This window comes from Ursus arctos, unplaced genomic scaffold (genome assembly GCF_023065955.2).
Source record: "Ursus arctos isolate Adak ecotype North America unplaced genomic scaffold, UrsArc2.0 scaffold_16, whole genome shotgun sequence".
NCBI lineage: Eukaryota > Metazoa > Chordata > Mammalia > Carnivora > Ursidae > Ursus > Ursus arctos.
The window spans coordinates 44,479,789-44,501,411 of NW_026622830.1; the positions used below are offsets into that span (position 1 = coordinate 44,479,789).

At 41.7% G+C, this 21,623-nt stretch overlaps 1 protein-coding gene across 6 annotated transcripts in view; it reads left to right on the forward strand.

Moving 5' to 3' along the window:
• KIZ (kizuna centrosomal protein) overlaps positions 1–21,623 on the forward strand; it is a 126,996-nt gene that overhangs the window by 64,600 nt on the left and 40,773 nt on the right. For all 6 annotated transcript variants that reach the window (XM_026487469.4, XM_026487470.4, XM_057312708.1 and 3 more), the window contains one exon: positions 15,520–15,624. In XM_026487469.4, the coding sequence (XP_026343254.2) occupies positions 15,520–15,624 (105 nt within the window). The remainder of the gene's footprint in view (positions 1–15,519; positions 15,625–21,623) is intronic.

The window sequence follows — 21,623 nt, forward strand, 5'->3', positions numbered from 1 at the left end:
CGCATGTAGGCGTGGCAGTTAGTAGGCCCAGCTGAGCCTGAAGTCATCCCAGCCAGGCTCTCAGTGTGAGTGTAGAGGCTTCCAAACAGTTACAGTCCCCCGAATTCCGGGTCACCCCTAGATGTTCAAGCTGAGGTCCCAGACCATGGAACAGAAAAGCCACCTGCACTGCTCCCTGTCCAAATTCCCAACGCAGAAAAGCACGAACCTAGCAAAAGTTTTTGGTTGTTGTTTTACACCACTGAATTTGGGTTAACTTGTAACACAACACTAGATAACCAGAAGATGGTGATGATTGGTTTGGCTGGTTGAAGGAAATTAGCCATTCCAGACTGTGGGGAGGGCTAAAGTGTGAGCAAAGGCCCAGAGAAAAGCCATTGCAGCCCAGGTCTAGGGAACTGTTGGTGACTCCCACTGAAAGTGGCTCATGTGGCAGAGTATAGCACCCCCTTCAGGTCAAGGGCACACATTCAGGAGCTGCAAGGGTCTTTGCTTCATCCCTCTAGTGCCAGCACAGGGACAGCTACTGGTCTTGCCTCCAATGGCCAGCCACTCCAAGAGCAAGGATTCTGCTATTGCTCATATTTATAAAAAGGAGAGATGGTGGGGGCCAGGATGACAGGGCAAGATTGTCATTTTAAGACACCTCCTTACATTCTTTTCAATGAAATATGAATCTGAATTATGAAAAGTCATTCATCGGGCGTACCACCCATTCAAGAGGGTGGTATGGTTGGTTGAGTGGCCAACTCTTGATTTGGGCTGAGGTCATGATCTCAGGATCATGGGATTGAGCCCCACATCAGGCTCTGCATCAGACTGTGCTCAACAGGGAGTCTGCTTGAGATTCTCTTTCCTCTCCCCTCTCTCCCCTTGCCCCCTCCCCCCTGCTTGCACATGCTGTCTCTCTCTCAAATAAATAAATAAATAAATGTTTTTTAAAAAAGAAAAAAGAAAAGTCATCCATAAGAGGCTATTTTTTCAAAGTTAGTTTTTTGGCCTTGTTGAACATACATCTATAAATTATCTTATCAGGTTGCTGTTGGCTACAAATAACAGGAACACTGTTTCAAACTGCCTTAAATAATAAATGTACTTGTTATTTCTTATTTCTGGAAGTCCAGGAGTAAAGCAGGCCCTGCTATTGGTTGCTACTGCCCTTTGCTTTGTCCTCAGAGACCCAGGTCCTTTCCATTTCCTTGCTGTGTCATTCTCAGTGCTGGCCTCATCCTAAGGCCAGGAGCAAGATGGCAGCTGCAGTGTGTTATGGACTGAATTGTGTCCCCTCAAAAGTCCTGTCCTTCGAAGCCCTCGCCTCCAATGTGATGGTATGTGGAAATGGGGTCTTTAGGAGGTGTTAGGGTTAGATGAAGTCATGAGGGTAGGGCCTTCATGATGGGACTAGTGCCCTTATAAGAAGTGACATAAGAGAGCTCTCCCTGTCTCTCTGCCATGTGAGGACACAGGGATAAGGCTTCTCTACAAGCCACAAAGAGGGTCCTCACCAGGAACCCAGTCAAAGAGCATCTTGATCTTGGACTTCCTAGCCTCTAGAACTATGAAAAATAAATATGCTATCTAAGCCACCCAGTCTGTGGTATTTTGTTACAGCAGCCCAAGCTGATGAATACAAGTACCAAGAACCTCATCTTACCACAAAGATAAAGAGATACCAAAGATAGAAAGACACTCACTCTTCTCCAGTCTCTTTGTTAGGAGCAAGGAAAGCCTTCAGTATGCTTCCCCTGATATCTCATTGACTAAAATTCAGTCACATGCCTATTCCTAAGCCAATCACTAGCAAGGATTATTATAATGATGAGAGATGAGAGAAACCTTTACTGTAAGGTGCCAGACAGTAAATATTTCAGGCTTTGCTTCTCCTCTTCCCACCCCCATCCCCTTTTCTCCCCCTTCCTCTTTTTAAATCTTAGCTCAAGGGTTGTACAAAAGCAGGCTGTGGCTAGATTCCATCATCCCTGGCTTAGACTAATTGTGATTTACTCCTGATCTGGGGTTATTTGAGGGGGAGCTTGATTCCTGAACAAAATTGAGGTTCTGTGAAAGGAAAGAAAGGAGCTGGACATTGAATAGGCAACCACAGTGTTGCTACACTTGGTTAAAATAAGAGTTTGTGGATACAGGAAACAGGCAAAGGAGCTGTGTCCAAGGCAGAACCCAAGTTTTTTATAATGAATAAGTATTACTTTTGTAATCAGAAAAATAATTAAACTGAAAACAAGCCCTCAAAACTATCTTTTGAAAAAATTCTAAAATTAGATTGTGTGAGGTCACACAATTCTATGAGTATATTAATAAAAAAACATTGAGTGTATACTTTAAATGATTGAGTTTTTTGTTTTATGAATTCTATTGCAGTAAAGCTATTTCTTTTTTTTTTTAATCTTCCAAATTCCAGAGCTTAAAAGACATGTCTTGCAGCTCTGTGGTGTTTGCCCTGTGGATGCAAGGGCACCTTTGTTTATATGGTTGGTTTCATAGCTTTCACTGATGGCCTTGAAAATTTTCCTATAGTGGGGATGCTTCTAAGGACCACTTTTTTGGACGTCTGTATTAAATATCCTTCATGCTGTAGAAAATATTTTATATTTCATAATCAAATGGTTAGCATGCTTATAATGAAGATAAAAACAATGCAGGGGTGCCTGGGTGGCCCAGTCGGTTAAGCGTCTGACTCTTGGTTTCAGCTCAGGTCATGATCTCAGGGTCCTGAGATCGAGCCCCACATTCAGTGCAGAGTCTGCTTGGGATTCTTTCCCTCTTCCTCTCCCTCCCTCTCTGCCCTTCATACCATGCTTGCACTCTCTCGCTAAAATAAATAAACATCTTTAAAAAAATAAAACTGAGGCAGAAGCAAGAAATTACTGAATATTTTTGTCCTTTTCACGTATTTTAAACCTTATTTACTCCTTGTGTCCATTTACTTATTTTAAACTGTTCTAAGTCAAAGGGAACTCTACTGGCGTATAGCAAGACATCCAGTGGTAGATGGTCTGCGGGCTGGCTTTACCTAAGACTCATGATTCTACTAGGCTGTGACTTCTCTCTTTTTCTTGGTTCCATTTCTCCTGGATTGGCTCAGCTCTCAGGCCCTGCATCCTGGTGGCCTTTGTCCTGGCGTGCTGAGCCAGAGTCTTTCATTGGCTCTGACCCTGTCATTGGCCCACCCCCTCCACAGTCACTGTAGCAAGGGGAGAGCACCTCTGGCTTGCACCTGGACCCCATGCTTCACCCTGAGCCCCATCCGAGGTAGGTGGGTTAGGATGGGGGAGTGGTAGTTCATCAGAGCAAAACTGAGATATTACAGGGTGTTGGGTGGCAAACCGCCACACTTCCTTCTGTCCATCCCTGACTTCACTTCTGCATGTTGCTGCCTATTTTATTCCTCCTCCTTCGATTCCTTATGGCTCATCTTTCTTTTTGTTCTTTTTCTTTTTTTAAAGATTTTATTTATTTATTTGACAGAGAGAGAGAGACAGCCAGCAAGAGAGGGAATACAAGCAGGGGGAGTGGGAGAGGAAGAAGCAGGCTCCCAGCAGAGCAGGGAGCCCGATGCCAGAGCTCGATCCCAGGATGCTGGGATCATGCCCTGAGCTGAAGGCAGACACTTAACGCCTGAGCCACCCAGGCGCCCCTCTTTTTATTCTCTTAAACTTCTATTTCTCATAGGCTTCTGGAAAAAACAAATGCATTTTAAGGTGTTATTTGAAAAAGAACATTTGGGCCTGATAGCTGAGCAAAAAAGCTTGCCTTCTTGTTGAGAAGTGTATGCAAACAGGACAAGCAGAAAAGACAAACTCAAAAGTTAAGCAAAAAGTGAGACTTTGATATGTTTGCCTGTACTCTTATACTTAATCTCACCATTTTGAGTCCTAGTCAGGAAACGGACACTGTTGCCTTAACCTATGGGAGAGATGTGAGGAGCAGTTCTGAATCCTGTCTTTCATGGTTTTCAACTGGCTGTCTAACTTTTTTTTCTATTTTCCTTTGTCAGTGTAGATTTATTTTAATTTACTTGTCATTTTGATGGACAGGAAGTGTGTTTGAATCTGCTGCTTAAATAATGCTGTTTGGGTTTTTTTTTATTGCAGTGGCTCTCAGATATATTTCGGTAGAATGATTCTGCAGTTGAGTAAAATGATCTTTTCCAAGTTGGTAGAAGAATGAATCTTTGTAATTTCGAGAACTTTCTCAATATCATTTTACTAAAACTTCGGTACCTGCTACTGCCTGCCTACTTGAAGATAAAATGCATGAGAGTAGCAGATGTATAATAGTGAACCGTGTGGTAACTGCTGATCTTGTTAGCTTTGACAGATTGTTTTTTTAATCATGGGTATATGTACTCGTGGTTTGATTTTTATATTGCATACCTATATTCATTGCTTAAAAAATGTTTCTAATGTATATGATGAAATAAAATATCCCAATATTTTATGCTGTTTTGCAAAAAAGTTCTGCGTATTCCAGGTATTGTGCCACCTTAAACATTGGAAAGCACCACTTTCCAGGACAAGTGAATCCCTGAAAGAATTTCTGGGTTGGAGTCATGGGACTGATGGTCCTTACTGATCAGCTGTGTTATGTATTACAAGAACATGCTCTGGACACGGTGGTTTGGGAGCATTATTGCATCTGTAATCATGAGCACACTTGGAATTGGTTCCCGCTGTTTTGGAAAGTGTACTTAGCAGGAATCAGGAATGTGCTTGCCCGACGCCCCTGAACTCTGACACTGAGGAGACAAGCCTTTTCACCTGGTTGCCAGGGTCTACCCAGGAGGGCCAGTTGGCTTTCCTTGTTTTCTTGCATGCATCCTGCCTCTCCTCCACAATTAACCCATTTATTCATTCATAAGGATGAGGTGGCATCTTCTACTTTCTCATTTCCTATTTTCTCTTTTTGTCTTTGGCTTCCTCTGAGCAGCTTCTTAGGTGAAGGCACATTTGAATAAATAATTGACTCACCTTCTTCATTGTCATACAGTATTGACCCTGTGAAGGGCCAGCAGCAAACCAGCGCCATCTTTTCAGCAGTCCTGCATTTGACTTCTACCATACTTGCCCAGCAGAAGGCAAGTGTTAATAGCCAAAGGTTCACCCTCTTTCTGGCAGGTGCCCACCCCCCCGGGGAACTGCCACTCCCATTTCATTGTCGTCATGGAGGTAGACCCAGAACTTAGAGTCCAAATCCAGAGAGGGAACTGGCCTACTCATCTCAACTCCCCCTCAGTGAGGGTGTCTGCACTTGACCACATTCCTATTCGTCAGTTATTGGCCTCCAAGGAGACTCACCTATCCCACAAAAGCGGCATCTTAACTTATTACAGGATCTGAACCTGGCAAGAGCCCTCCATAAGCCCACCCACCACCCCATCTGGTTTCCCTTCTCCCCGGATCCCCTCACATGCTGTAGCCCTTGCCAGCCCAGTCTAAGGCTCCTCACCTCCCCTCTTACACATGCATACACTCACATGTGGATACACAGATGCACACACATGTACAGAGACAGGCAGACATGTAACAGCATGGCAAAAGTCTGATGTTTTGTTTTATGGTCCGCTATCAGTCATTAAGGCCTAGCGAAGGTGGTTCCACGCTGACAATACAGATGCCCTTTTACCAAAAGCACCCCCTAGATCTTAATGATTATGATAATGTCTAATAAGCAAAAATTTATAATGTTCATAATATTTTAAAAGATTTTATTTATTTATTTGACAGAGAGAGCACAAGCAGGGGGAGTAGCAGGCAGAAGGGGAGGGAGAAGCAGGTTTCCTGCTGATCAGGGAGCCAGATGTGGGGCTCAATCTCAGGACCCCAGGATCACGACCTGAGCCAAAAGCAGACACCCAACCGACTGAGCCACCCAGGCGCCCCTACGTTCATAATATTTTTAAAAACTTTTCCAAAATGCAGGGTCTGATTGTATTCCATTTTTCAAAGTTGCATGTTAGTAAGACATTCACCCTCTGTGTTCTTCTTGGTAGCAGATATTCAAAGCCAAGTTGCTTTAGGGGACCAGCTCCATAAATCTGTTGTGTGCCTCAGACTGGGGAGCGCAGCCAGGACCTTAATGATGACACCCTGCTGGCGACATGTCAGTGCTGATTTAAAAGAAACCCAGGGAGCAAGAGTAATGTTTCTGGTATTCACCCTTCTAGCAAGGATTTTTATCAACCAGAGTGTTAAGATTGGGATCCATAGCTTACCAAGGAGAAAATAGACTGGAACACTTACGCATTTCACAAAGGATGTCCGCAGCTACAAGTCATGATTCTGGGCTACTAAAAACCCTTTATAGGTTCAGGCTGCTTATCTCTGTTTAAGGGTAGAGAAAACACCCATTACAAATTCTCTCAGGCTGTCCAGTGCCTCATTAAGGAACTTGGGGGACAAAAAGTAGCATGGGAGAGGGAGTAGTTCTGCGAATTAAAGTGGAACAGAATGATGAGGTCTGTTTTGAGGCCAAAGTGGGGGAAAAGGCAAGGGTTTTGCTTGTGAGCCTCTGGTACAATACAGAGGACCTTAATACAGACAAACGGTACCCTACAAAATGTAGCCCATAATTCAAACTGTCAGCTTAATCACACTGTTTCCAGGTAAAGAGAAGGAGCCCTTGTTTCCTGGGTAAAGAGAAGGAGCGTTGTTTGCTGACCCCTGGTCCTCAGCCTGCCGCAGACCGCCCCGCTCTGTTGGCCTTTGTGTCGCTGTCCCCTCCTTGCCTCCTTTTTGGCATTGTGCTCCCTTCAAGTGGCCCCCTGGAAGGGACCACCCAGGGGGCTGCACAATGGGGACCGAGGTAGTCACCAAAACATAGGTTTTGTAAGACAGCCCGTTAAAAGAAAAATACTGTTTAACTATGTATGTGTTTGTCCTTTCTACAACTGTTTTGTGTGGCAAACAAAACCCCATATACAAACTTCACTGTGGCTGCACATACAGCTGTTCCAGCCATCGGGTGTCAGGCTGGAGATCGTCGTTTCCAGTTTATTTTCCCAGACCACTAATTCTTGATGCAGTTTATATTTACATGTTTGGATTTATGGTCAGGAAATTTGATATCAAAGCAAACAAATTGGACTGGCCTTATGGAACTATTTTATCAATAGTCCTCAGAGTTGGTGGCTTGGCGTTGCTCTTGGATGAAATTTGTCTGTAATACTACTTAACAAAAGCTAGCAGCCGGGAATTCTGTTCTCAATAGCCATTTACACCTCTGTAAAAGGATTAGCTCTGGCCGATTGTTACACTGTTTAAATCTTAATTTGCATCTTTATGGAGGTAGAGCTTCTAGAGACCTCTCTGGTTCTCTGTTGTATTTGTGTACCTATGGGTGGGAGGTCACTGGAGGTTTTCTCTTATTGGTGAAGGTGCTAAATTGCTTCAGGATGACCAGTAATCTACACAAATTGAATTAGCGTCTCAGGTTTTGACTGACAACAGTCGGCTTTGGTTCGGTAGTTATATTTTGTAGCAGTTGTGGTCTGAGTGTTTGGTACATGAATGTGCACTCTGTTAGTTCTGTTTAAACTTAAGAATCCTCAGCGTTCTTAGGAGGATTTTAAACATTCATTATAATCAACAAATGCCCATGGGAATGAAATGTAAAAAAACCAGAACCAGAACTGGATAAAATGATGGTTTTAAAAAGTGATCTTTTCTATCCAGACCCTGTGTTCTTAGCTTAAAGATCAAAGCCTTCTTGTGTTTAGGAGGGAAGGTGGGTCAGACCAGTGAGGAGGAAGAAGCCGAGTTTCCCCCGGCCAGTGTTGCTGTAGGCACTGGAATTGGAAACAAAAGCCGGTTGTGTTGCCCCTTTCCCACCTTTCTGGGTATGGGTTATTCCTAAATTACACACTCCTAACCTGTAGACCACCTCTTCAGATGATGCCTTTACTTTGTAGCTCATTTCGGAATGCAGATATCTTTCCCTAAAACTTTGTTCTAGATGTGACCCGCTCGGGTGCTTTGTGATTCTTCAGTACATTAAAAGCACAGTAAATGTATATCATAGAACTTTTTAAAAGTAACATTAGATTATGTAAATGTTGTAAGCCAACTTATTACTATTCATGGTCAGCGATTACCATACTATTCTGAGACTGTTGTTCCCTAGAGAAAATAAAACGTGAAAGTCGAGCCTGTAGTGCTGCAGCTGAAACACTTAAATTCTAAGTCCCGGAAAAGCTAACACCCACAGGAATGGGAGACAGTTACCCAGCAGATTTAAGGAACAGTTGACACTCTGTTGCCCTCATGCAGGGTTTGTTTTTATTTTTGTTGATGTTTTTGTTTTGCCAAAAAGCAATTCTTAGTTTGCGATACCGAAAGAAAAAGCACAGCGCTTTTTCTCTCTTCCTTGTTTTTTAGAAAGAGTGTATATTAATTTGAGTGTTTGCATTAGCCTGGAATGTGGTTGTTTTCTTTCAAATCATCTCCAAAATTCTGTGCAACTAAAAGATGAAAATGAAGCTAGGAAGCAATTACTTTAAATTTGACACCCCCAAAATTTTATGCATTGTATGCTTTAACCATTGCTGGGTAAAATAAAATACACCTCTTTAAAGTTCATTTTGTGTTTGTAGCGATTCCTGGTCAACCAGCAGGTTTGTCCACTTGCTGGACTTCACAGAAAATGAACTGGCCCTGTGTGTTGATGCCAGGCCAGTCCACACATTCCCCAGGAAAGAGTGGACCCAGTCCTCATCAGACGCATGTCCCTCCAGTGGGAATTATTTTGGTTGCAATGCAAATGGAAGACACAAAAGAAGTTGAGATCTTGAATTCCAACATAGACGGTGTTTCCATAAGACATAGTCTTTAATCTTTACCTCCAAAGTGTTTGAATTCGTGAATAGAGTTCTTTTTAGCAAAGGACTGATGGATATTTTGTCAATTAAAACCAGTTAAAGCTATTAGAAATTCTCAGCACAGACCAACTCATCTTTTAGCCAGAGAAGCTCCTGAGTTTATCTAGAGTAGACCCAAGTGCTGTGCAGACAGTACTCGCGGCCATCTTACTGATCACTTGTTGCCCAGCCCTGGAAGCGCCGGTCTGGTGTAACAACCACTGGTAAAAACATACTGTCAAAATAGGGTCATAAATTTCTCTAATCTGGGTTTAAGTCTTGGCCTGTCACTCAACACACAGTGTTGTTAAGTGTGTCTTCAGTGTCATGCTGAGTGCTACGTGAAACTTAAAATAAGATAAAAATCCACAAGTCCAGTTGCTGTTCCTAACAAGCTTTTGGTTTTGTAGAGCAGACTAAGCAGACAGGACATAACAACAGGACAGTTCCATACAATGAAGGATGCTGTCTATACAGTGAGTGCTAATGGAAGTCAGGGATTAAAAAGAGCCCTGAATGAGCTGGTCAGAGAGGGGTCTAGGTAAGTGTGAGATCAGCTAGTCTAAGGGAGCCAACATTTGGATTGCGCAATTTGGAAAAGGACAGAGGTTATGTGACCAGTCAGGTGTCATGAAGTGCTGGCACACAGGGCTGGAGGCTGGAGGAGATGCAGTGGCAGCAACGTGCATCGTCAGTAGAGAATTTAGAAACAATAACAAAAAACTGTCTGCTTTCTCTTATCACCCTTCCTAAGAATGGCAAGGGTAAAGTACTCCTCCCTGGCGGGAGGCTGTTCCCACCACAACACCCCGCACACAGCCTGCCCTGGTACACCAGCATCCCCAAGTGTCTGCTGACTTCCACTAGCGTGCTGGCATTCTAGAGAAGCTACAGCAACATCGAGCCGTGGTCCTTGTTCCGGGTGTACCACCTGGTTCAGGGAGTCAGACTAAAGGCATTCTAAGCTGGAGACCCCACACTTGCAGGAGGGCTCTGTTTGTCTAGCATAGTGTTTAACCTTCTTTTGAATTAATGGCCACATTTGTAAATTTGGGAGCTGTCCTATGAAAATAAACCTTGCGATGGTGGATTTCTGGCTTCCGTTGAACACTAGGTAGATCAGCATCACTGAGAACCACAGTGGGAGCTGTGAGTGACTAGTCTTTTGCTGGAATCATGGTCCCAAGCCTTCCACAGTCCCACCCCACTGTGGGCACTTGCTCCCTCCCCTGCCAGCCCCACTGCTGCTCTCACACTTTTATGCTTTCCCCCTGCCGGCTAGAGCACAAGCTCAGTCTCCTGGCTCGTTTGGGGCCTCAGGTTTCTCCCTTCACAATAGCATTATCAGTAGCATCAGCCCATGGCTGCGAGGCTAACCTCTCAAAAACACTGCTTTCAGGAAACCAGCTATATCTCAGAAATCGGAAAGGTTTATCGCTATTTTCTCACCAGAGTTTTATGTCGAATTTTATTTCCCATTACAGTTGCCCCTTGAACAACAGGTTTGAACTGCACGGGTCCACTTATATGTGGCTTTTTGTCAATAAATACAGTATTGTAAATGTATTTACTCTTCCTTATGATTTTCTTAACGATTTTTTTTCTCTAGCTTTATTGTAAGAATACAATATATAATACATATGCAAAATATGTGTTAACCGACTATGTTATCAGTAAGGCTTCAGGTCAACAGTAGGCTATTAGTAGCTAAGTTTGGGGGCAGTCAAAAGTTATGTATGGGGCACCTGGATGGCACAGTTGGTTAAGTGTCCGACTCTTGCTTTCGGCTCAGGTTGTGATCTCAGGGTCATGAGATCGAGCCCTGAGTGGTTCTCCATGCTCAGTGTGGAGTCTGCCTGAGATCTCTCTCCCTCTCTTTCTGCCCCTCCCACTCATGCATTCTCTCTCTCTCTCTCAAATAAGTAAAGCTTTAAAAATAAATAAAAGTTATGTATGGAGTTTTGACTGGGGGTGGAGGGTCGGTGCCCATAACCCCTGTGTTCTTCCGGAGCCACCAACAGCAGCCCCTATGTGGCCACACCTTGCTGGTCTCCACACCCCTCTTACCTGGCATTTCCTGTTTCCTTGCTGGTCCCCACACCCCTCTTACCTGGCATTTCCTGTCACCTTTGCCTGTGCCGCTCCTAAGCGTGAAACGTTATTTCCCCTCTGTCTAAGTGCTGCCTGGCAGAGGGTCCTCCTCACCATTCCTGATTGTGTGCCCACTGATTCCGAGCTCCCCTTTACATCTCTAAAATTGGCTCACCTTTGGTGGGCTTATCTTCCCCTTCTCTTTTTGTTTTTTGTGGGTTTTTTTTTTTTAAAGATTTTATTTATTTATGTGACAGAGAGACAGCCAGCGAGAGAGGGAACACAGCAGGGGGAGTGGGAGAGGAAGAAGCAGGCTCATAGCGGAAGAGCCTGATGTGGGACTCGATCCCGGATCACCAGGATCACGCCCTGAGCCGAAGGCAGACGCTTTAACGACTGCGCTACCCAGGCGCCCTGTGGGTTTTTTTTTTAATAATAATTTTTTATCATGTTATGTTAGTCACCATACAGTATATCCCTGGTTTTTGATGTAAAGTTCCATGATTCATTACTTGCGTGTAACACCCAGTGCACCATGCAATACGTACCCTCCTTACTACCCATCACCAGCCTATCCCAGTCCCCCCCCCCCCGCCCCTCTGAAGCCCTCAGTTTGTTTCCCAGAGTCCATAGTCTCTCATGGTTCATTCCCCTTTCTGTTTAGCCCCCTTCATTCTTCCCTTTCTTCTCCTACCGATCTTCCTAGTTCTTATGTTCCATAAATGAGTGAAACCATATGATAATTGTCTTTCTCTGCTTGACTTATTTCACTTAGCATTATCTCCTCCAGTCCTGTCCATGTTGCTGCAAATGTTGTGAAATCGTTCATTTTGATGGCTGAGTAATATTCCATTGTATATATGGACCACATCTTAATCCAGTCATCTGTTGAAGGACATCTCGGCTCCTTCCACAATTTAGCTATTGTGGACAATGCTGCTATGAACATTGGGGTGCATATGGCCCTTCTCTTCACTACGTCTGTATCTTTGGGGTAAATACCCAGTAGTACAATGGCTGGATCATAGGGTAGCTCAATTTTTAACTTTTTAAGGGACCTCCACACTGTTTTCCAAAATGGCTGTACCAACTTGCATTCCCACCAACAGTGTAAGAGGGATCCCCTTTCTCCACATCCTCTCAACATTTGTTGTTTCCTGCCTTGTCAAATTTTGCCATTCTAACTGGCATAAGGTGGTATCTCAATATAGTTTTGATTTGAATTTCCCTGATGGCTAATGATTTTGAATATTTTTTCATGTGTCTGTTAGCCATTTGTATGTCTTCATTGGAAAAGTGTCTGTTCATATCTTCTGCCCATTTTTTGATTTGATTATTTGTTTCCCATGTATTGAGTTTGAGAAGTTCTTTGTAGGTCTTGGATGCCAGTCTTTTATCTGTAGTGTCATTTGCAAATATCTTCTCCCATTCTGTGGGCTGCCTCTTAGTTTTTTTGACTGTTTCCTTGGCTGTGCAGATTTTTATCTTGATGAAGTCCCACAGGTTCATTTTTTCTTTTGTTTCTCTTGCATTTGGAGATATGTCATGAAAAAAGTTGCCGTGGCCGATGTCAAAGAGGTTGCAGCCTATGTTCTCCTCTAGGATTTTGATGGATTCCTGTCTCACATCGAGGTCTTTCATCCATTTGGAGTTTATCTTTGTGTATGGTGTGAGAGAGTGGTCAAGTTCCATTCTTTTGCATGTAGCTGTCCAATTTTCCTAGCACCATTTATTGAAGAGACTGTCTTTTTTCCACTGGATGTTTTTTCCTGCTTTGTCAAATGAGAATCCTAGCTAACAGGATCCAACAGTACAGTAAAAGGATTATCCATCATGACCAAGTAGGATTCATCCCCGGGATACAAGGGTGGTTCAACATTCACAAATCGATCAGTGCGATAGATCATATCAACAAGAAAAGAGTCGAGAACCATGTGATCCTCTTAATTGATGCAGAAAAAGCATTTGACAAAATACAGCATTCTTTCCTGATTAAAACACTTCAGAGTGTAGGGATAGAGGGTACCTTCCTCAATTTCATAAAAACCATCTATGAAAAGCCTACAGCGAATATCGTTCTCAATGGGGAAAAGCTGAAAGCCTTTCCCTTAAGATGAGCACGACAAGGATGCCCACTCTCACCACTATTATTCAACATAGTACTAGAAGTCCTTGCAACAGCAATCAGACAACAAAAAGGGATAAAAGGTATCCAAATCGGCAAAGAAGAAGTCAAACACTCTCTCTTCGCAGATGACATGATACTCTATATGGAAAACCCAAAAGACTCCACCCCCAAGCTACTAGAACTTATAGAGCAATTCAGTCATGTGGCGGGATACAAAATCAATGCTCAGAAATCAGTTGCATTTCTATACACGAACAATGAGACTGAAGAAAGAGAAATCAGGGAATCCATTCTATTTACAATAGCACCAAAAATGATACGTTATCTCGGAATTAACTTAACCAGAGACGTAAAGGATCTATATTCTAGAAACTACAAATCACTCTTGAAAGACATTGAAGAAGACACAAAAATGGAAAAATATTCCATGCTCATGGATCAGAAGAATTAACATAGTTAAAATGTCCATGCTACCCAGAGCAATCTACACTTTCAATGCCATCCCGATCAAAATACCAATGACATTTTTCAAAGAACTGGAACAAACAGCCCTTAAATTTGTGTGGAACCAGAAAAGGCCCCGAATCGCCAAGGAATTGTTGAAAAGGAAAAACAAAGCTGGGGGCATCACGTTGCCGGATTTCAAGCTATACTACAAAGTTGTGATCACAAAGACAGCATGGTACTGGCACAAAAACAGATACATGGACCAATGGAACAGAATAGAGAACCCAGAAATGGACCCTTGGTTCTTTGGGTATCTTCCCCTTCTTAAGAGCAGGTGTTATTGTGGAAATCGAGTGGTGGCAAGATAAAGCCTTTCAGGAACAATTAAGACCCAGATTTTGCCCCAAAAAAGTATTTGTAGGTACTGTTAAGTGACACAGGCCAGGAGTCTGGAAGGTTTCTAGCAGCAGAGCTCAGGAGTGAAGGTCCCAACCCAGGGTCTGGTCCATAGGGACTAAGAATTCAAACTCATAGTCTGGACAAGAGGTCAGGACTTGGCAAGGAGCTGGGGCACCGACATTGTGGCCCAGAGCCCAGAATAGGTTCCAGATCCAGGGGATCCATTTTTATTTCCTGCCCAGAGTAAAAACCTGATCAGGGGAGGGAGGGAGACTATGCCTGCAGTTGTCTCTCACCCTCCCGTAGAACAGAGCACATCTCCTTTATCCCTGTGATATCAGGCGCAGGGCTGTCAGATGGATCCAGTAACTTAACCAACTATAGAAGTAATTACAAATTAGTAATACTTTGCTAATTAACATATTGCTTTAAGAGTTGCTTCATTTTCGTTTGGGGATATATATCAAACATTCCCAAGTGTGATCATCTCCTTTAAAGTAGAAATACTGTTTTGTTTTTGATATCCTCTCAAATAACTTTTTAGAATCATACTTTCCCTAAAATAGACAATTTTTTTTTTATTTATAATGATTTTTTATTATGTTAGTCACCATACAGTACATCCCCGGTTTCCGATGTAAGGCTCGATGATTCATTAGTTGTGTATAACACCCAGTGCACCATGCAATACGTGCCCTCCTTACTACCCATCACCGGCCTATCCCATCCCCCCCTCCCCTCTGTGGCCCTCAGTTTGTTTCTCATAGTCCATAGTCTCTCATGTTTCATTCCCCCTTTTGATTACCCCCCTTTTCTTTATCCCTTTCTTCCCCTACTGATCATCCTAGTTCTTATGTTCCATAGATGAGAGAAATCATATGATAGTTAAAATAGACAATTTTTTAAAGGAAGTTACTAGCCAGTCTCTTTGGAGGCTAATGGTACGATGACAGACCTAACTAAAAACAGTAACCAAATGGTTAGACTCAGCCGGTCCCCCAGTATCCTGAAAGTAGATAATGAAGGCTCAGTCCCTCTTCCCACGCCTTCCTGTTCTTACTAAGAATAAAGAAAATTTTATTGTAGTGGGATCTGAATGAAGAAATAATAGTCATTTTTCCGTGTTCAGAAATAGAGGACATAACCTATACTTCAGCCAGCAGTTTGCAATTTCTTAGCAGTGACAATTTAAGTAAATTTCACATGAGTTGTGGAGCTCTAACTTTGTTATGATTGACAATATAAAATTAGCCTTTTCTGCTGTTAAGATTATCTAACATTCCTATCAGTCAGGTGCAATGTGGAATGAGATTGCACAGCTGAAGATTGAGCAACATTAAAGTCTTCAAAGGGTTAAAAGTTGCTTTCTCTGATGGATTTAAAACTGCCACATACACACAAACAAGTTTTCAAACTGCCCCATTTTACATTTTTGTCGAGAGACAGTCTAGTTGCTGCATTTTTATGTCTAGATTATATTACAGATATATTTCAATAAACCACGAAGAACCACCATAGATTCTAGAAGCGGGCCTTCTGTGCTTAAATAAACATCTCATGCAGCACCTGTTTTATTTTATAGGCTCTATAATCTTCTGAAAGAAGACCTTGAAGCCTGCGGAGCAGTTGTCCTTCACCAGCTTCCAAGACCCTTACCTGGGGGTGGCCGCGATGGAAAGCAAGTCAGGTATTAATTGCTGCTGGGGTGCAATGGCTATTCTTGCTCCAAGACACTTCCAAATATGAAGGGTCACAGAGTTGCAGACCCCTAGCTCACATGGTCACCACTGGGGTAGATGCTTGTAGTTATCAGTTTAACTTTTTTACATACTGTAAATCACAACACATTTACTTCTTTGTAAATGTATTTGTTTCTAAGTGTTAATTGGATATATCCACTCAGTCCCTGCTCATAGCAGTGTTTTAAGGGCTTACTTGGGGGGAGGGAGCACAGGTAGCCTTTGTCTGGCATATTAGCATACCTTGAAAACAACCCAGGATATGATCCAGTATAACCACCACCTAGAGGGATGCATTTCTTAATGTCCAAGGTCATGCTAGTTACACAGGTCTCCAATCTGTAGGTGTGGTCGCTGGAGCAGCATCAACAAGACCTGGGAGCTTGTTAGAAACACGTGTTCTGGGGCACCTGGGTGGCTAAGTTGGTTAAGCGTCTGCCTTTTGCTTAGGTCATGATCCCAGGGTCCTTTGACCGAGCCCTACATCAGGCTCTCTGCTCAGTGGGGAGCCTGCTTCTCCCTCTCCCTCTGCCTGCCGCTCTGCCTACTTGTGTGCACTTTCTCTCTCTCTCTCTGTCAAATAAATAAATAAAATCTTCTAAAAAAATTTTTAAAAAGAAAGAAACACGTGTTCTCAGGCCCCACCATGGACTGCCTGAATCAGGAACCTGGAGATGGGGTGTGCCATCTGGATTTCAGTAAACGCTTAACGGGAACTCTGCTTCTTCAAGTTTGAGAGCCACCATTCCAAAGATACACCTTAAATGGCCATAAATCTGGGAATGAGAGTAAGAGAGAGGGAGTTAATTATTTGCAGAGTGGTTGGCACATATGAACCATATATAGCACTTGTACATTTTTCCTAAGTCAATCAGAAATCCATTCCATACCTTCTACCCACCTTTTAGTCAATCTGGTTTCTGTTCCTGGCCTCAGAAGTTTTGTGACATTGGGCTACTTTCTGAGTTCATAGAATTACAAATGTGTAATGTGTGTAATGGTTTGTCCAGTACTGTCATCTGGTAGGTGCCTAATTTGTATGGCATAAATATTGCCAGTGTTCTAACTTTGATTTGTATTTTGGGGATTGACTATATATACTCTTATAAAAATATGTCCTACAATTTACTAGCAGAGAACAGATTATTATTCAAGCCTGGTCAGCCGATGGGTGTCTGTGAAAGCCCATCTGCAAGGACCTTGTGTGGCTGAGAGCAGGAGAGGGGCTCTTGGGGTCTGGTTATCTTACCTCCAACATAATTTTCTCTACCTTTAATGCACTGTGTACACTGTTTTCAGTTCACTACTTTCTTTAGAGTAGAATTCAGCCTAAGTCTAGTGTGTATTGGATCCCATCAAGGCATGAGAAGTCAGGATAATAGTCTCTAAAAGGGCCTTATCACAAAAAAACTTGGCCAATCGAATGGTTCCATTTCACATACCATGATGAACTTCACAAGTTCTAAGTGTGTTTACCCTCTGCATCTCCACTAGTGATCCCCAAACTATGGGAAATGTTGGAAATGACCTTCCTAACCAGTAGCTTTTCAACCTAAAGCAGTAAAGGCAAGAAAATCCTCTTCCGTGTATGTATCATGTGAAATAAAAAACAGCAGTCTTAAAATACTCCTTTAAAAGGTGGTGGAAGAAGCTGCCTGGGAGGAGTCTTTCTGCACTCTATAGGTCATTAGGTGCTTGTGTGTCATGAGGCTCTTTGACCCGGCCCCTGTTTCTTTTTCACTGCCTTTTATATCTGTTGGTATACTATTCAGCATAAACCACAGTTGTGGCATGTGGCATAGGAAGCATGTATGCATTTATAATTCTCTGTGCAAACTGACTTGTTAGACTAAATGATTCATTGTTTGACTCCCTTAACCTAGGCTGCCAAACCGTGATTGTGGGTGAGAAGATATAATATCTGCATCTACTAGACTAACGTTTGTTATAGTTTCTCAACGCGCATGATAGAGCATTGATTTCCATTATGAAAGGTTGCATTTTACACGACTAGTGATCTACAGTTGTTTATAAATCAGCCTTCCCTAAGAAATGATCCTTCTTTATGACCAACACAAATTTTAAAATTAATATCTGGAGGTTTCAAGACTGTTTGGTTACCACAAACATTTTTTAAAGCCAGATAAAGAAGTCAGGAATGGTTACTAATGTCAGTGTTATGTTCTGTTACAATTAGAATTGTCCCATGTACTGTGACTGGGGATAGTGTGTAATACGCACTTATTGTCACCGTGTCATTTTCTAGCCTTGGAAAAGTGCCAAGTGTTTATAGGACCTGATAGAGACAAGTAGTCGGGTCTTTAAATACATGTTCTTTCTAACTGGTTTAACCATGGCATCTGGCTCCCCCTGCCCTCCTTGTTCTATCCACCCCCTACACCCCTCAATACCCAGTAGTTATTGCTGGGTACTCCCCTAAGTGAAATATTCCTGCCTTCTTGGTGATCTCCCCTGGACCAAACTAGTCAATTTGATAAACCATTCCAGAAACAGATTTGGAGAGAATGATCTGTTTTGTTCCTCGATTGCTAATAATTCTGATGTCATAGAAGTCTAAGCCAGGCAGAGTGGGAAGCCTCCAGCAAGTTATAAACTCCTTAAAGCCCATTGAATAGAGCCGTGTTTGGTGTGGCCAAAGTCCTGCTTGTGCCCCTGACCAAACCATGGCAGTTGACATCTGTCTCTTTAATCTCATCTGTAGAATAGGACACGTGCCCCATAGCATACTCTAAAAGATAATGTGAAGACTTCCAAATTCCTGCTCATAAAATGAAGCATCTTAAAAAGAAAAAGACCATTACTATCATCATTATTGATTTTTGTTATATCAAGGATTAAGTGTTCAAAGACCTTCATTTGAAAAAAAAGGCTTTTTATTAGGTAAAGGACCAAGTCACTATTTTAAACAATTATGAACTACTAAAATACAATTCATGTCATTTGGGGTACTTGATAAAAAATTTTGTTCATCATTGCCTTTGGGAAAACATATTTTAAGATAAAAATGATTACTTAATAAGTAGTTTTGTCTTATATGATGAGCTAGCAGGAGACTATCATTTTTTTCCAGGTACAACTAATTAATTGTCTCCCTTAGTGGCTACTCTCAAATACAGTTTCCCAATTTTGCTCTCAAACTCAGGCTGAAAAATCGAGTCACTTTATAATTGTTTGGATTATAGTATGTAAAAACCTCTTTATTTTATTCTGCCTGTATTCAGAATAAAAATCAAGATGTTTGTTAATTTGTCTGCATTTAAAACTTTGATCAAATTACCAATCTTGTAAATCGGTTGTGGTTGGGAAGCACTGGTACATTTGTGTTAGTTGCGGTTTTCTGACTGGAAGCCATTCCAAATATATGAAATTAATTGTAAATTCGGGTCTCTTCTTTTGTTATGTTTTTAACTAGACGCGTTTATCATTTAATTGACACCAAACTTTGTTTTCTCTCTGTGGTACCGATGTTACAGATCTTCCAGTGAAAGTGAACATAAGAGAAAAAAGGCCTTTGTACCACTTTGCAGATTTTCTAATTTTCTGTATTTATGTAGAACCATGGGCAACACTTCGTGCAAAGACAGCTGTGGCTCTTGTGCTCCTTGCCCAATTGATCCTGAAATAAATCCGCAGAAAAGCCTGTTTTTGTGCTTTAAGTGTTGGCTTAGCTGTTCCCAGGTCACAGATTCTAGATAACTCCTTCAGTAGTTCATTTGCTATTTGGCCCCGTGCAGGTTGATTAATGGTTTTGTCCTTTTGTGAAGTTTGTACAGTGATTGTGGGAAACCTTAGCTAGTTCTTCATCCCAGGACCCGAAGGATGGTTATAGTTGGTGGCGATATTAGTAGCCAGAGTCTTGCCTTGGCTTTGCCTCTGCAGAAATCATGTGTATCAATCACCTGAGAGGCAGGTCTGTGATCATTCAATCCATCCCAACTAATTTAATTAATGTAATTCATCCTAATTCAACTTGTTTTCAAGTTTAATTCAACCTAACTAAACATGCTTTCAGACCAGAAACACAATTGATTTACTCATTATGAGAAATACAACAGCTGAATAGACTAGAATTTGCTCATGTCCTATGAGTGCATTTTCCCAGTAGGGAAATCTATTGTGAAACCAAATGCAGATGGATGTTCCTTCATTTATATAGAATCAGAACAAAGAATTGTATGGCATTATAACTTCAATGAAGTCTGGAAGAAACCAAGAAATTCAAGTTTCTGAAGGGGCTTTCTGCCAAACCAGCCAGAAACTTTGGAATCATTCTGGGAAGTTTTTAAAGTTCAAGGATCCCCATGACACATCCTACTTTATGCAAGTCATGGTTAAGTCAAGCAAAGATTATAACAATCAAGATGCATTAAAGAAGGTTCTGAATTGCACAGAGACTTACTTTTTTCCCCAAATATTTTATAATAAAAATTTCCAAACATACAGAAAAATAAAGGGAACTGTATAGTAAGCATCCTTATATCCACCACTCAGATCTACCATTGACATGCTATTACACAACCATATCTGTCTTTCTGTCCTTTCATCTATCTCTCAATCTCAATCTCTTATTTTTATGCACTTACAAGTAATTACAGACATTAGTACACTGAGTTTTTTTAACTTTTTACTTTGAAATTTTAAAACATTCACAAAAGCAAATATAACAACATAATGAAATCCCATGTATTTATAACCACGGTCCACCAGTTGTCAACATTTTTTTAGTCTTGTGTTATCTCTTTTCCTCCCCTACCCTTTTTTCTTGAGTCATTTAAAACAGACAACAGATTTCATTTACAAATACAAATGCTTATCTCTCTAACAGATAAGCATTTAATACATTACTGTTTAACAAGATTCCTTATCTAATACCTATTCTTGCTAGTTGGCCTTGATTGTCTCAAAGTCTTTTTACATTTGATTTGTTTGAAAAAGGATCCAAATGATGTTACCCATAAACCGGTGGTCCAATCCAGATACAAGATTATATTCCAGACTAGTTACTGTGGCAAGACAACATCATAGGTGGCACTAGTCCTTCTGTTACATGTCCGCAGGCAGCGCGGGATGGCTGGTTGTCCCACTGTTAGTGGTGCTAAGACTGATCCGTGGGTTCGACTGTTGGCACACTGATGCCTTCAGTATGACATTTACCACAATGCAATTTTCACAAAATTATCATTTCTTCAATGCATTCAATAATTTGGACTTAGAGAATGGTGACTCATTCATTCATTTTTTGTGTGTTTATTAGTTGGGAGAACTTTGCTCATCAACTTCTTGGTAATCCTGAAATGCATTTTTTTGACCACCAAGGTGGGATAAATGATTCGGTCCCTTTACTTAACAATTTTCAGAATGAGTTGTTGCCCTAGCAGCCTCCAAAGGTTTGTTGGTTTGTTGGTTTATATTATTAATAATTGTGGTAAAACACACACAGCAAAAGTTACCATCTTAACCATTTTTTAAAAGATTTTATTTATTTGAGAGCAAGAGAGAGAAAGAGAGAGAGTGAGCATGAGTGGGGGGAGGGGCAGAGGCAGACGCTTAACTGACTGAGCCACCCAGACGCCCCCATTCTTAACCATTTTCAAGTGTTCAGTAGCATTGAGGACATTCAACATGAATGTTGGACACCAGATCCCCAGAACTTTTTCATCTTACAAAACTGAAACTACACCCATTAATCAACACTCCATTTCTCCCTCCCTCCAAGGCCCTGGCAAGCACCCTTCTGCTCTCTGCTTCTATGAATTTGACCATTTTAGGTACCTTATGTAAATCGAATCATCCAGTATTTGTCTTTTTGTGACTAGCTTATTTAACTTAGCATAATGTCCTTAAGATTTATGCATGTTGTAGCATGTGGCAAGACTTGCTTCCTTTTAAAGGCTGAATTCAAGGGTTTTTATTCTTTTAAAAGCTT